This window comes from Thunnus maccoyii, chromosome 2, assembly GCF_910596095.1.
Source record: "Thunnus maccoyii chromosome 2, fThuMac1.1, whole genome shotgun sequence".
NCBI lineage: Eukaryota > Metazoa > Chordata > Actinopteri > Scombriformes > Scombridae > Thunnus > Thunnus maccoyii.
The window spans coordinates 17,136,337-17,153,812 of record NC_056534.1 but is presented as its reverse complement, the minus strand read 5'-3'; the positions used below and the strand labels follow the sequence as shown (position 1 = coordinate 17,153,812).

Genomic DNA, 17,476 nt, shown 5'->3' with positions numbered 1-17,476 from the left:
CATTGTGTTGCAAATTATTACAAGATATCCATGATACTGGGTTGTTCTTATGATGCAGAGAAAATATGCACAACTTTAATTAACGACTTTGTGCGAACAGGGCAGCCTGTTTAATGCTAACCCTCTTAATTGTGATATTTGTCTTGGCATGAGGTATAATTATGATCACATAACAGTGAGTTATGTCTTTTTTAAAAGGACATTTGTGTATATAAATCTCAATTTTTTTCTCTGCCTGCATTGACAATACAAATAAACTGCACAGAAGTATTTATTTTCATAATTTATCCTGTTTTGTAAACAAATTTGTATTAGATTATAACATTAGTATTTTATTTTATGCAATAAACCCAAGCCAATACTCTCAATGACTACTGCTGTTTTCTTTATTAATCACCCAAGTTACAGACATACACAACATCCGTGGAGTAATGTATCAATCAAAAGCATTAAACACGATTTATAACTTTTTTCCAGTATTATCTTTCTTTGACTTGTGCTGAATAGATTTGTGACTACATTATGCAGGTGACAGTGCCACCAGGGGGCAAAGTTTTTCCACTTCTACTTAATTTTAGCAGTTGCAGCACAGAGAACCCCAGAAACAATCTTCACTTCTCAGCATTAGATAATTACAACTGTTAAAAATGGATTTCATTCACAAATTGATTTACAAAACCAAACACTCTACTTCAGTGCCGTTGAGGTTTTACACATACAAATGTGCAGATTTGAAACATACAGCATTTCTTTATGTCTGCGCATAGACAGAGGTACACAATGCCTTCTACATTTTACCTTTTTTATTTGATATTTAAAGTAGAGATACTGAGAGAAAATGCAGGAATGAGACATGCAACAAAGGTCCCCTGCTGGAATCGAACTGTAGAACATTATATGTGTCTATATGTGTATTATTTGTCTCGACAACATGGGTCTTGAACCCTGTATGTATTATAAACACAAGACAAGGCAATTTTATATTTATAGCATACATTTGATTACAGATAAATTGCTTTACATTAAAAAAAAGCTCAAATGGTTCAATATAAAATAAATAAATGACATTATGAAATAAATAATCATATGAATGAATGCAGACAAAATATATATCAATGAAATTGTGAAATAATCCATTAAATCTTAGTTCATGATTACAAAATGTTATTGTGTTCTGCTTATTTTCATAGTTTATTATTGCAGGCCATTTTAATTTTATTCCTGTAGTTTATATTATTTTAAATATGTCCTTTTTTCAAAGTGTTTCAGTCTTGGCTGACAGAGAAAGACTTGGATCTTTGGGAAAATGGGAAAATCTAAACTCTAATCTTGTAAATAGTAATGAACTCTATGAAACGAAAAGCATTAAAAATGTATTGAATTACTTAACATTTCCATTTTTATATCAGATGTGTTGTCTATATTTATTTATATGATTATTTATTCCATAATTCATTCAGCGTTGAACACTTTGAGTCTCTATAGGTCTATTAAGTTAAGATTGAATTTTATAGTCTTCCATTCTATTATAGGGGGAATTAATTAGGCAGGGATGAATAAATTATATCAGAAGTGATTGAATCTCATGCTACACTGTATTAATTACGATCATGAGTGCAGATGGAGCCTCCGTTGCAGGAAGTCCCGCCTCTTCTGACCAATAAAGACGCTCATTGGCTCCCGCACCAGTCAATGACTAACAGCCATGTCTAGATTATGGGTCAGATAGAAGACCATCGGCTTTAATCTGGTTGATTTCTGTGGGTTTATTTCACCGTTATACCTCTGGAGAGCCATACCAGGGATACATTGACATCTGACAGACACTCTGACAGACTAAACGCTGCTCTCCGGCCTCATCTGCGCCTTTTTGTCTGCGGAAAAAAAGGATGATGTTTATTATTAGACACTGAAACAATTGACGGCGCGTTTTGTCGAGCCTTAAAAAATAAAAAGGGTGTTTCCACAACCAGGCTGTCAAACATAAGAAGACCATAGATGTTATTCCTTCCCACTACGGACGGTGTTTGAGAAAAAAAATCCATCCAAATGATGTCCGGAAAGCATTTCAAGGCTCATGAAGTGAGCTGCTGCATCAAGTATTTCATCTTCGGTTTCAACATCATATTCTGGGTAAGTCCCCTTTTGCTGTTTTCGACTTCAGGCCTGGTGTATCCGCATTTTGAACACATTGACATGACACGTTTTGTGTTTCCTCTTTGAACAATGGCTTTAATTTAATTATGTGATAGTCGTGGGGTTGTTCATTTATTCCTCGATGATTTCATCCCTGCAATAAAAACTCGCCGCTCCAGCGCACTTGCTCCCTCTGTCACCTATCAGCACGCTTTTGTTTCTGTGTGGACAGCATCAGTGTGTGAGGAGCTTAGATAAAAGGCTTTCCTGACTGTTAGGTATCACAGATACACCACTTGTTTACATCAAGGTACCTTCATGTGAGGACATTTTTAAGTCTCTGTGATGTTGTGTTTGTGTTTTTTGGGGGGGGTGGAGCGAGGGAGGCAAACTATGATCAGAACATCTTCGTCGCCTCTCCTTCTCCTGTGCAGTGAACAGCCAGAACAAACACCTCATCTCATCCTTTGGACCACCAGTGACCCCATCAAGCATCAATAGGCCAGTGGTTCTCAAACTTTTTCATGTCAAGGACCCCTAAACTGACACAAATTAGACCACAGACCCCCATCTGATAAGAATTTTTCCCAGGGCCACCATCTCATAAGGTTTTTGCTTTTAGATGTTTTATAACAGAACTGTATGAAACCCATGACCAAAATAGTCATACATTCTGTCATTGTGATACTTATGGATGGAATTACAGTGAAAATAAATTATTCCCCTCTTTGTGGGTCCCCAAACCCCACTTTGAGAACCACTGCTCTAGACATCCCACTTTGAGATAATGATCTCAAGTTACCAGTTTAGTAAACATTATACCTGGTCAGCTGTTTGTTCTGAAACTGTCAACACTAGTAAGGAAATGGGGAATGGCATGCTTTAAAAAGGGTTATTAGGAATAACAAATGTCAAGTCAATTTATTTATAGAACACGTTTAAAAACAACAAACGTTGACCAAAGTGCGTCACAGAGAGATTAAATTATGGAATAATTTGATTGATGGTTACGATCAAAGAAAAACACATGAATGATCAAACACAGACATAAATAAAAGGATATAAGTAAATTAATGAAAGCATATAATAATTAAATAAAATCAATGAAAGCATAGACTATATTGTCAAAATCACAACACAAACAGCAGATAAAATACAAACAAATAAAAGCCAGAGTGTGGTCAGACATGTTTTCAAGATGACAATTGAGAGGCTAAAGAGAAGAGATGGGTATTTGGATGGGTTTTAAAGATATCAATGGAGGGGGAAGATCTCATTTCTAGTGGCAAACTATTCCACAATTTAGTGCCAACAACTGAGAATGCTTGATCACCTTTGATTTTTAATTGAGTGCATGGAATGGAGAGCAGTGATTGGTCAGTAGATCTGAGGAGTCTGGAGGTGGAATAGGGAATAAGCAGTTCAGAGATGTAACCTGGAGCCATGTTGAAAACAGACAAGCCAAAACCAAGCACCGCCCAACTCACAGTACGTCACCCACACGTCATGTCTTGTGATTCGTTTGCTCGTTCCACGTGAAAGCGTCTTTCATTTCACTGACATAACCCTTTACGTGCTTGTCCCTGCAATGTTACTGCTTTCATTCACAACACAGCCTTACCATGACCTGAAATGTTACTAGGTCTTGAGGTGGGAAATTAGCGGTATAGAGTTCCCTGAATATTGATCCCTGCTCCCATTCACACATGACTCCTATGCAGGAAATGTTCCTGAACATTTCAGGGATAGACTGCATGTGTGAATGGAGCTATAGAGAGAGTTGCTGTATTTGAAAAGTGTGAACTATAGTCTTCAAATCATTAACAGATAGGAATGATTTACACTTCGCGAGTGATCTAAGATGGAAGAGGCCAGTACTGACAACTGAGTTGATTTGTTTATCAAATGTTAAACAAGGGTCAAAGATAACACTGAGATTTCTTGCGTGGGACTTTACATTCAGTGACAGAGGACCGAAGGCATTGATTGTGGATGCAGAGTTGTCTGGTGGGCTCAAGATTAGGACCTCAGTTTCATTCTGGTTTAGCTGAAGGGAGTTTTTTGCCATCCAGGATTTTACATCCTCAATGCAGTTTAGTAAGGGAGTTAACACTGCATGGATCACAAGGTTTCAGTGGAAGGTACAGCTGGGTGTTGTCGGCATAACAATCATAGGAGATATTATATTTTCTGAAAATAGACCCCAAAGGAAACATATATAGGGAAAATAAAATAGGGCCTAATATGGAGCCTTGTGGTACTCCACAGGAGTTGGGTACAGAAGAAGAGGACATATTAACACTTCTAACAGAGGCTGATTGGTCTTGGATTTAGGTGGAGGTGTCAATTTTGCTAATAAAGACAGTTCCAGCGTTATGGGCGGGCCCTAGGGGGCCAGGCCCAACCATCCAGGAATTTGCCCCCTCCCCCCAGGAGAATTCGGCATCAACACCATTTTAATACAGGGGCTTACCAGGGCTCAAGCCCCAGGCCCAATGACGTGAAAGGGCCCACGAGGCTCGGGAAAAAAAAAAAAAATCCACAGGAAAGAAAAAAAACTCCCGCTTTGTTTGTACGTTTTTTTGTCCATTTGTGGTGTCTAGATTTAGCGTGAAGTGAGACATCATCTCCTGTTTAGTATCTCTGCTGCTCCTAAGGGAAACCAAAGTTGCGGTGTTTGTTTTGTTGTCAGCAACAATTGTCGCATTTACACTTTTAGTTGCACTATTAATAAATCTTTTAAATCTTTCTGTCCTCTCTTCCTGTTTCTAAGAACTTCAGTTCACAGCAGTTACTGTTATTCAGAGTTTTTGTGGCCGTGTGACGCCAGAGCAGGAAGTTAAAGCGGCTGGCTGAGGTTAGCATCCCAGCCAGTGTTTCAGTTTAACCAGTGACCAGTGATCTGTGGACTTTCAGGGGAATGTGTTGTGGGTGTCGTGGTGACGGCAGCTGTTGAAAACAGAAACAGAACATGTAGGTGTCCTCCTAAAAGTCTTAAATTATTGTATATTTGTCTAGCACTTTTTGTATTACATTATGTAAATTAAATGGTGCTGCCAACAAGAAGCACTCTGTCGTGTCACTTTGTATCATGATTGAAGCTACAATTAAACATTATTTTTTCAATATTAATAAATATATAAATTATTTTTACAATTAATCATTTTCTGACACGAAAAATGCTCATCATAATTTCCCAGAGCCCAATGTGACATATTCAAATCGCTTGTTATGTCCAAGCAACAGTCCAAACCAAAAGATATTTAACTTACTGTATATGTAACAAAGAGAAAAGCAGCAAATCATCACATATGTCAAGGTAGAACTAGAGAATGTTTGGCATTTTTACTTTATAACTGATGTTCTGTCAATTGACTGATTAAATTTTGCAGCTCTAATCTTGATATCGTACGTTTTCTTCTTTAATTGTCAGTGCTTTACCTACTGTATCATGTCAAAATGTCCTCTGGGAAAAAGGCCCATAGACTCATACAACCAGAGATAGTAAAGAGATAGCTATAACGTTATAAACTGTATAGAAAAATCTCTGATGATTAACAAAGTTTCATTGTCACACAGTATATGTATATATGCTGTACATATATATGGTATATCCCTATTTGAAATCTGTACCATAAATACCGTGTGTACCATGTGTTTGTGGCCTGTAATGGACCTCAGACGGTTGAGGAGGAAGGCCACCTGTCAGGCCATACAGAGGCTCACAGCCAACCGTGCGATGACTTTCTGACCCCTTTTCCATTCATATATCTTTGGAGGAAGCTGGCTGTCAAAAACAAAACTTCCTCTGCAGCTGTTTCATAAGTAAGCGCTTGAACAGTTATCTGCAAAATGCTTCAAATATCTTTGAAGGGGACCTGTGATGCTTTTTCCTTATTTTCAGTCATCTATATAATGTTACAATGTTGGATGTTCTTATTAAATGTGGCCAAAGTGTCAAATAATGAGGTAAACATATGTAGAAGTAATTCCTGTGAGCAAAAAGCACTGGGTTCAGACTGCTCTGAATGCTCGGTTTCCAGTGGTTTTTTCTACTTTCAGTTCGAGCTGACGTCAGCTTATGACAGATTTCTTTAAATGGTCATCTGCTCAACACATAGCGCGCAAGTTTGGAGCTGTTAAGAGATAGGGGCTGAACAGAGGGGCTGCATAAAGGGCCAGTATAAGATAAATAAGGAGTTTTTTGAACTGTGAATCATTCAGAGCTACTCTATTGGAGTCCCAGAAAAAAATATAGAGCTGGAATGAGCATAATAGGTCCCTGTTAGTATTTCTACCAGGATTTACTAACCTTATACTAAAAATTACATTTAGTAGCATTTATAGAAAACTGAGATGCAGCCATATTTACATTTTGAGCCACATAGAATAAATGCAGCATGCAATTACTTTTAATCTGAAATACAGCTTTGGCACCACACATCAGTTCTTGTCTCAGAAACAGACTTTTGGTTCCTATTGTTAGCATATTAAGTTACCAGTTAATCAGCCTGTTTTCTGACAGTTGAACAAAGGATGTTGTTTCCAGAGACCTTAAGAAGTCATTCAGACTACAACTGTAAAATTATATAAATTGGTGGAGGGGCAAAACTGGGATTTAAAAAAAAGGGAAACATGTCCACTGTGGAAATTACACCCATTTGAATCACCCTTAATCCTCTAGTGTGTGATATGTAACATGCAAATTACATACACTTTTTTAAAAATTTTACACCTATAGTTTTACAAACCTACAGTAAAATATTTGAGTTTCTCTCTTATCTCTGTAGTTTATATCTAATAGCAAACCAAGCACTATATTTTTGCATCATTAATTGATCAATGAGTTTATAAAATTTAAAAATGAGTTATGCATGTCTGTCACAAGAAAATTGTCATTATTTGTGATACTACAATATGAACCAGAAAAGTAAGAAAATTTTAGCATTTGTAACTAGCAAATGAGAACAAATTACACATTTATAATAAGTTAATTACAATGATTAACTGATTAACTTTTCAACTGTTGCACTGTAGTTGAAATGTAGGTTGAAACTTGTACATAATGCGTTCAGGCTGTTTAAAGATGCTTTCTATTGTTGGAGTCTCCTGCTGATACTGCAGACTGAGATGAGAAATATTGAGTAATGGACCACTGCCAGGAAAATCTCTGTGGCTTTCTCTGGTGCTTCTCTGTGATGACTGCATGTTGTAGTTACAGCAGAATAATCTTCCTTTCTTGTCTCTTTCTTCTTCTTTTTGTCAGTTTCTTGGTGTGGCGTTCCTTGGCATTGGGTTGTGGGCATGGAGCGAGAAGGTAAGTTTTATGCCCCTGTGGGATCAGAAGTTGTCATTTTAATTGTGTGAATCCTTTCACTTATTGATGTCTGCAAATAATCCATAAACCAAGCAGTTCGGTTACATAAATCACTGTCATTTACACTCATCTGTCTGCACAGTGACTTTACTGACTTAGAAAGGAATGTCATACTTTCCGGTGGGACGCCCTTCTGAACAATGGACTCAATGAATCTGATGCATTTCACAGATTCATTCACTGTTTTCTTTGAGTGCTGGGGGTGGGGGGGACAGAAAGTCTAGTGAGTTCTAAAATATTTTCAGTTTCACTGAAGATAGCAATCACAATTTCCTAAAGCCCAATGCAATGTTTTCAATTGTCTTGTTTTGTCCGACCAACAGTCCAAAACACAAAAATACCCAGTTTATAATAATCTAAAACAGAGAAAAGTGCAAATCTTCACATTTGAGAAGCTGAAACCAGAGAATATTTGGCATTTTTGCTTATTCAAATAACTCACTTAAAGGGGACATAACGTGCTTCTTGTGATTTTCTGTCGTTTATATACTGTTATGATGTTGGATGTCTATGTTAAACAGAAGTTCCAAAACTTCAGGTAAACGTATTTAAAAAATTTTCCTTCAAGTCAAAAGCCAGGGCTTCAACCTGGTCTGAACACTCAGTTTGCAAAGTTACCTCCCCATCGAAGTGACATCAGATCGTTCATGCATGCCCACAAATGGCCGTCCGTTCTGTAGCCTTTCTATTGCTAAGGTTGTTCCATTGCTTGTTCACATTATCCACTCGCATATTTCAGATCAGATTTGCAAAGATATTCCATTAGAGGCCCAGAATATAAATATAGCCCTGGAAATGTGCATGTTATGTCCCTTCAAACTGACCTAAACTCTGTGGGTTATAAATGACTTATCAACCTCGACCTAAAATACATTTCTGATCTGCTTGAAGGATATGAACCCTACCCTAAAGATCTTTAGGAAGCAGTCAGCTGATAGTGCCTTGAGCCAGAACCAAACAGAGTAAAACTGCTTTTAGCTATAAAGCTGCAGACAGATGGAACCAACTTCCTGATGATCTCAAATGTTTTTCTGCACTACAGCTGTATTTCTGTTCTATTATATTTTTGTCTATTTATCTATCATTTTATTTTCCTTTTTACTGTGCTTCAAAATGTTATCTTATTGTTTATTTTCTCTCTGTTCTACACACATTTACCTAAAATCTGTGGACAGATTTTCAGACTTCAAGCCTCTAACCCCTCACTCTTGCCTCGTTATGCTTCTTCACCAGGGTGTTCTGTCCAACATCTCGTCCATCACAGACCTGGGGGGCTTTGACCCTGTGTGGCTCTTCCTCGTGGTGGGCGGTGTAATGTTCATCCTCGGATTCGCTGGTTGCATTGGAGCGCTGCGAGAAAACTCTTTCCTACTCAAATTTGTAGGTTTCCTAACCAAACATTGTGAGGGAATAAGAAAGCTGTTCTCAGAGATTTTTCAGTCTTCCTTGGTCTCATAATAACAAAGAACTGTGAATGTTTTTTGTATTTTCAGTTCTCCGTGTTCCTGGGTATCATCTTCTTCCTGGAGCTGACTGCAGGAGTCTTGGCTTTTGTCTTCAAAGACTGGATCAAAGACCAGCTCAATTTTTTCATTAACAACAACATTCGAGCCTACAGAGATGACATTGATCTTCAGAACCTGATAGACTTCACTCAGGAATATGTGAGAATTATGTTTTTTCATCCACACCACTCATTTCACTCTAGTGTATTTTTTACTTTGGGAGGATCATAGTTGCTCATTTCTGTGGAATTTTGTTGACACATACAGTATGTGAGGATTTGTTATCTGTTTATCCTTGTAGTGGGAGTGTTGTGGAGCTTTTGGAGCTGACGACTGGAATTTGAACATCTACTTCAACTGCACTGATTCAAACCCGAGTCGTGAGAAATGTGGAGTGCCCTTTTCTTGCTGCACCAAAGATCCAGCGGTATGTCTTCCCAAAAACACGCCACATTTGATTTACAGCCAATTCATTCCCATTCATGTTAAAACACAACAAGAGCTGAAATTCAAAATGCGTAGGTTACTTGAGGATGGATCTTGAAACCTTTAAACTTCTGGTAGCTGGTGGGGAGGTCGTGAAGGTCCTCCCAGTGACAGATAGCTCGGTTATCTGTGTCCTCCAGAAGGCTGGCTGCTGCTGTCAACTATCATGGCTGGCTTCCAACAGGACGTTGAGGCCTCTGTGCTTAGACCTCTCAGACTCTGCCAGCACAGCACAGTTTGAATGCGGCTGGGAGGAGTTATCTTGACCAAGGCGTTTTTGGCAGAAAAATGCTCTAACTGCTGCACTCTGTGCAAAGCAGTGACAGCACTCTGCTTCAGAAAAACAGCTGCTTCACTGCAATGCAAGTTGCACAAGAGACCTTTTTATTTGCTGACCCTAGGACATGCTGTTCTGGTCATCCTCTTTCAGAGCAAGAATGAATAACTTATATCATACTGTAGTTAAGAAATTCCAGTGAAATACTGCATGATGTTCCCAGTGGTATGACTTGCACTGAAGGCTGGATTCTCAGAATTTGATAAACATCAGACTTTGTTCAAAAAAACCACACTTTTTCAGTCTTTGAGTTCTACACAGAGGCAAGCTAAGTATTTTGGTTCAAGTCAAGACTCAGGTCTTGTCAAAGTCAGTCTCAAGTAAAGTCTTAAATCCTGGAATCATAGTGATTACTATAAACATGATGACCTTCATCCAGGCATGCTCTCTGCAAACATGAACTTTGCCCTCTTGGATGACCTAGAAAAATGCCCACCAGAGCCCCACAAGGTAACTGTATTATTCATCTCCATTGCATGGACACAATAGATTGCTCTAACCACTCAAGGGGCCAGTCTGGCTTCTTAAATCGTACTCTTTTGAATCTGCCAGTCAGTCAGATTGTTCTCTGCCTGGGTTAATCCCAGTCAGGATCAACAGCAGGCAGATTGTAAAATCTATACAATCTGTAAACCATCATGGCACTCCTAAAAAATCTTATTCATATTAAACCTGCTACACCTAAGCCTTGAAAATGGCACTGCTCAATGTGAGATCTTTAGATAACACAACTTTCCTTGTTAATGACATCATATGTGCAAATAAACTTGACTGCATTTGGCTCACTGAGAGAATGGCTTGACAAGACAGGTAACAGAGCTGATTGAAACAGTACCTGCTAATTTTAAATTTTCACATTGCACAAGAAGTAATAGAAAGGGCGGGGGGATAGCTGCTCTCTATACTGAAACTTAAACTGTAAAATAGTTCTTGGTGATCTTTCAACTTTTGAATGTCTAGCTATGGTTGTTAAATCTGTATTTCCTACCTTGCTACTTACAGTGTATCACCCCCCCTAAGCTCAAAAAAGGTTTTCTAGATGAATTTGCTGAGCTGCTGTCAAAAATTTCCATTGACTATGACTGCATTATCATCTCTGGTGACTTCAGTATTCATATTGACAATCCCACTAACTCAGACACAAAAACACTTTCTTAATGTGTTAGAAACATTTGACTTTCACCGCATGTTATGGGGCCCATACATAAACAAGGACACACCCTCAACCTGGTTATCTTTAAAGGCCTTGATGTAACAGTTACTGCCATTCTGGATGTTGCGATCTCAGACATGACAATGTAGTTAGATTCATAAAGAAGCGTTTTATCCATGACAATACTTCAGATAATTTTATTTATGAATACACAAAGCATACACTGCCCACCATGTCACCATGTGATGATATGATGGACAACTTCAACTCTGTTGTAAGTCAGATCATTGACAGTATCCTACTGAAGGGCTGAATGTAAATGGCGAAAGACCAAGCTGCAGGTAGATTATGAAATCTATAAAAAGTACACTTAACTGCTATAACAAAAAAGACAGCATTACCTCTCACAAATGATAAATGACAATAGAAATAAAGTTCGCTTTTTGTTCTCCACAATTGATAAACTGATAAATCCCACCAGATCAATTCTTTGCTGAACTCCTCTCTTCAGGTAAACGTAAGGAGTTTGCCACTTACTTCAAAGAAAACCCAAAAGTACAAAAGCAGGATATCATATCCATGTTATCATCATTTTCTCTAAGTGAGCATGTCAGAAACCTGGGTGTTATTTTTGATGCCAATCTTAACTTCCAGCATCGCATCACCACTTTTACGAAGACCGCTTTCTACCATTTAAAAAACATTTCCAAACTTAGGAGCCTCCTCTCTTGGTCTTACTCTTGACAAATTGTCCCATGCATTAATCTCCAGCAGATTAGATTACTGTAATGCCCTTTCTGCAGGACTTCCCAAGAAGACAATAGTAGGCTCCAGCTCATTCAGAATGCTGCAGCCAGAGTGCTAACTGGGACTAGGAAAATACAACACATTACTGTGTGTGTGTGGGCGTGTGTGTGTGTGTGTGCCTTTGTGTGTGCCTGCTGTAGTCCATGTGTGAGTGCTGCAGTAGAAATAGGACAGCGGTTATAAAAAAACTGTATGTATGTGTGTGTGTGTTGTATTGGTGGCTGAAAGGTTATTTTATTTATGTAGAGTATTTTATGTGTGTTTTCTATTTCATTTGTTTAATGTTTTCTGTGTTGTACTGCAAAGCACATTGAGCTTAACTGTGTATGAAATGTGCTATACAAATAAAATTGACTTGACTTCACTTGAGGCAAATTCATGTCACAAGCCCTCATAAGAAATTTGCAGATGCAAGTCTTTTAGGTGTCTGAATGTGTACAGTTAAACTGACACCACATTTAAAGGATGAGGCTGAAATTATTCTGTGTTTCTTACTGTCAACAAATCCCACAAAAATACCAAAACCAACAACGTGTTAGTCTATCTCTCAATACTTTTTGACGTCCCCGTCCTGTTTGTGGCACTCAGCCCCAAGTCCATTGGTTCCTACTGTAGACAAAATCTTAAAAAATGGTCACAAATATTTAGTTTCATGTTTAAAGAAGGCTATGAAAGTTTTTGAACTAGGGGGGCACTGTAGTGTTTTGCAAACGTTTCTCAAATTGGAATGAATAGAATATAAACAGCACATTGACTCCTTTTCCTGTTTTTGGGACAACATTGGAAGTCTTTGGCTACTTATTAGTAGTATCAATTCATTTTTAGTTTTGGTCTTTTCATGGGATTTGTTGACAATAAAAAGAAAAAAAGAATATATAATGGTGTTTTTGACGTAGCTGACAAAGACCTTTCAGTGCATAGGACTAGTAATTAAATATTCAAGCTTTGTGGTTCTGCAAGGCCTGCCGCTGTCCTTTTTGTTTTCTATTGTTACAGGATTTTACCCGGTCAACACTTAAGTCAAGTCTCAAGTCCTCAATTTTGTGACTTTGATCTGATGATTATATGCAGCTTTATGCAGGTTCAGTTAACTGAAGCACAGGACAGCAGTGCTCTTGGTGAACTTAAGGTAGAATTTAATGATCACAACAGTGATAAAAAGTGACAAAAGTTTATAAACAATTAACCAACCACAATTGTTCAAGCAAATGCCTTTAACTTTTGAAAAATGTATAAATATGAACCATCTTCTCTTCCCAGGAGGATGTCATAAACACTCAGTGTGGATACGACATCCGAGCAAAAACGGTAAGTTCTTTACAGAAACTTACAACAGAGATCCTCATCTAAAAGTAAGATGTTGTTGTGTAACAAAAACACAGTTTGGGGAGTAGAAACTGTGAATTGCTCTTACTTAGTTTGCCTCAGTCAGATTTATTTGACTCATTTACTTTGCATGAAGTCAGCAGGTACTCCACCCTGGATAAAATATTCTTCTTTCAGTATGTTTCCCAACTCCTCACTCTTCAAAATACTGCAGCTGGCTCCCCATCAGTACTTTTTGGGCCGTGCTGTATTACTCATGCTGCAGCAATGCAATGGGTATTGAAACCCCTCCCCCATCATTAGCTTTGGTCTTACTCCATAGTAGCATAATGTAAGGAAAAGGCTGTGTTTGTTTTCTTGACTTTAAAAGTGAAGAAGAAGCCAAAGTGAAGCAGTTTTAACAAGGGCCAGAGCAGGAAAACAGTGAGCTGAGTGTGTGTTAACAACCGGGTCACATAAGTTCAGAGAGATTTTATCACGAAGAGTTTCTGAGGAGAACACAACATGAAAAGGAAAATCATGTGCTCCCATTAAAAATAACTGTGGAGACATTTGTTGTAGAACCAAGTGATTCTCAGCATGACTACATCCAGTACAGTGACTGAAAGATTAATAAAAATGTAAAGAAATAGCAAACTATAAACCAGAAAAATCCAATCTTATAATGTTAAATGTGTCTTTTGTTTGCGCTTCCAGGACTCTGAGCAAAGGACTTTCATCTACATTAAAGGATGTGTCCCACAGTTTGAGAAGTGGCTTCAAGACAACCTGACAGTGGTTGCAGGCATCTTTATTGGGATTGCATTACTACAGGTGAGGAACAATGTGAGCAGTTTTATTTTATTGTCCAATCTCCGTCAACCTTTCATTTGCCTAACGTACAATTTTTCTTGTTTCTTTTAGATTTTTGGCATCTGTTTAGCGCAGAATCTCGTGAGCGACATTGAAGCAGTTAGAGAGAGTTGGTAGGTGGTGACTGTTTGTTAATCCAAACACAACTTCATTAGGGAGGAACAGTATTTCTTAATAATCAGTGATAATGAAACTGATAAGATAACTTTATCTGCATGGTTTCAACTTTTTTTGGACTGAAATGTCTCAGCAACTGGATTGGAATAATTAGATAAATTCACATTAAATTTGGTCCAAACATAAATGTTCACTATATGATTGAAATAACTTTCAATAACTGGTGATCCCCTGACTTTTTTTTTATCTTGTGCCATCAGCAGGTCAACATTTCAATGTATACAGTTGTTTTGTGTATGCACAAACATCTGCAAAACTAATTACAGTCAAATCAGCTTCAGCTGAACTTTGTGTTTTGTGCTGCTAAATAGCAAATGTTAGCATGCAAACATGCTAAACTAAGATATAACTATGTTAAGACCATGGTAAACATTATACCTGCTAAACATCAGCATATTAGCATTGTCATTGTGAGCATGTTAGCTGCTGACATTAGCACAAAGCACTACTGTGCCTATGAACATTCTTAAAGTGGCTATAATTGATATTTTTTATATTAACAATGTATCAAATGACAATGTGTAATGTCAGAGGTGTCCCTCATAGTGAGAGAATTATCACCAGACTCTGCGGCTCTCTTCGGCTTTACAAAGATTTATAGCGAGTTTCAGCTCATTGTTTAGCTGTAAGGCTGCAACTTTACTGTTTTGGTTCACTCTCAGGGCTCTCATGGTGTTGTTTTTAGGCAGCTGTTTTTAGAGAAAAAGCTCTAAAAACCCATTGTACACTTCTGCTTAGCACCAAGTGGCAAACAGTCACAGTTAGCAACTACCTGGTGAACATAGTGGAGCATTTAGCAGCTAAAGTTCTGTAAATGTAAATTTCCTCGAGGAGTTGATAGAGACCAAAAGCAGAGGTAATGAAGAGTGAATATTGGATCTACATTCATCAGGTGGACAGAAAAACAACTCCAAATGATTGATAATGTTGCACCATAATTGTTCAATGTATAAATAAGCAACTGTTCACTAAGACATTCACCATATCAACTTAAAAGGTTATGATATGATAGTGTTGTGTTCACAACTTGTGTCAGCTAATGCAGGTTTAAGGGATATAAAAATCGAGCAACATTTGTAGTATTAAGAACACTTTTATTGCAAGACCAGTGTACTTTGGCTTCTGGCCCTCCTTGGGGTCCATTCACCTTGCAAGCAGACGAAGTTGTGCAAGAAACTCACACTCTACCTTAGCACAACATCACAGAACCCACTAGCAAGTCTTGTTACATAATTGTCCATTTTATGCCTTGAGCTTAAATGACATCTGTTCTTAAATCTGTCTCTTGTTTTATGCAGTTTGTTTACCTAAGACCACCACAGAATCTCCAAAGGCAAGAAGGATGTACCAGGTTAGCACTTATAGATTTCATCATTAACATTACAGTATTTCATCATTAACATTGATCCCCTCTCCCTCCTCTATGCATTTTGTACGTTTTTATACTGAAATGCATTTTTCTGCAGGACTCTTCAGATCGAGCGCCAGCAATGAAGGGAAATACATTAATCAGCTGACGTGTCCAGAATGAAGAGCCTCATTTCTGTGTAAATAATAAATTTAGAGTTATTTTTAGAGTTATTTGTGGCCCTGTTTTTGAATGAAGCACAACCTCTGAAAAGTATTGCATCCCTCATACAGTACAATACGAAATTAAACAGATGCAAATTCTTTGCAATATAAGCAGCTATGATAGTAAAGTTGCTCATGACATATATCCACAGTCCTGTGGTAGGAGTAGCTGAGGAGCCAGCCATAAGGTCATAAAGTAGATTTGATATTTTCTCAGAGTAAGTGCTTCATTTAGAAAAGAGCCTCGATTTTATATGTCTCACAACTGCAGTTTTTAAAGCTGCATGTAAGGGTTGTGTACAAAGATCAAGTGATTCTGGAAATGCACTGCATGCCTATTGTCTACTGGTAGGACATTTGGCTCTCCTAACTGTATTTCATTAATGTTAAGTATTTTAAAAATATTTGTAAAATAGTCACTAGTTTAGAGTGAATTGGCTGGTTAGCACTTTGTGAAATGTTTAATGGGATCTACTCAAAGCTACAAAAAATTAACTTTAGATTTATTTCTATCTGTGAGATCACACTTATATCATACAGATACAGTTTGTTTGCAGAGTTTTGTGGGGCTGAGGTGGATATAGTAACATGTAGTATAATAAAGACACATGATGGATGTGGTGGGCTTTTTAAAGTTGCAGTTTGTATGAGTTTTGGCAGTGACATTAAAATAATGTCTAAATATATTGGGAGAAACCTGAAGATATGGCGTCTAAATCAAAACTCAGCCTTAAGCACTTTAATCTTCATAGAACAGTGATGAAAGCTGGTCGCAGCCACACAGCTTTTGTCATGGTGGACTGTTAGTTTTAGTCAAGCAGACGGCAACTGGAGGGGCCACTTTCTTTAAAACTGGCATCTGTAACTTCTTGGTGCTCCATAATTGTCAGAAACATCTCGACTTTGTCCAAAAGCAGCTTGACAGAAAATGTGTTTTCACACGCTATTGTTTGGTTCATTCCTTGCACATTATCTTAATGTCAATCAGTGTTTATTCATTCATTATCCTCTATTTTTTGATCATTGCCAATGTGTTTCTTTGATGCCTAATTGATGATGAACCTTTGTTGGTTGTGTTTGAATTTTTTTCTGTATTAACCTGTAAGTTTTCACTGGAAAATGAGGATACAAGCTGTTTCCAAGGCTTATAACGAATGGCATGCTGGTACTTCTTGGAGGCACTTAACTGAATTTAGAAATAATTTATAGCTATCATACATGCAGTACTTGAAAGTAGAGTACAGACCCTATCACCAGCATTATTTAAAATGCAAACTGATTACAATGTGTAGGTTTTTCCTTTTAGACATTACCTGTAAGCATATAATTTAGCGTGATATTTAAAAAAAACAAACAAAAAAAACCTGTTTAGTGGAATTAAAAGCAGCCATTTCATTTAAAGACAATGTGAACCTGCAGTATCCTTTGCAGTCAAATCTTCTGAAGCCTTTATGAACTGAACTCAGCATCCTCACACAAGATGTCCTACAATTAATTTCTACATTTTTTTACGTTATAAAGCAGCGATGGTGTCAAATATCCCTTTTTCCACTAAAAACATCCCATGATTGTTGATATTGACTGATCACACTTTTTCTTACCGCTCAGTGCCATACTTGTGATTTCTACATATTCCTGATTCCTGATTATAACTTTACTTTTGTTTTATGTGTACTCCTGGCTCTTGTAAATAACTGGATTGTGACAAGTTGTAAATATATATCTGAATAAATGTGGTTCTTTCTATA

General features: G+C 37.6%; 1 protein-coding gene across 1 annotated transcript; it reads left to right on the top strand.

Moving 5' to 3' along the window:
• Nucleotides 1-1,706: 1,706 nt before the first annotated feature.
• On the top strand, nucleotides 1,707-17,476 carry LOC121885245 (tetraspanin-5). Its single transcript, XM_042394521.1, has 10 exons — nucleotides 1,707-2,133; nucleotides 7,403-7,453; nucleotides 8,747-8,893; nucleotides 9,007-9,177; nucleotides 9,320-9,445; nucleotides 13,062-13,109; nucleotides 13,824-13,940; nucleotides 14,031-14,092; nucleotides 15,455-15,507; nucleotides 15,623-17,476. The coding sequence occupies exons 1-9, from the start codon at nucleotides 2,050-2,052 to the stop codon at nucleotides 15,465-15,467; spliced, it is 819 nt and encodes a 272-aa protein (XP_042250455.1). The 5' UTR covers nucleotides 1,707-2,049; the 3' UTR covers nucleotides 15,468-15,507; nucleotides 15,623-17,476.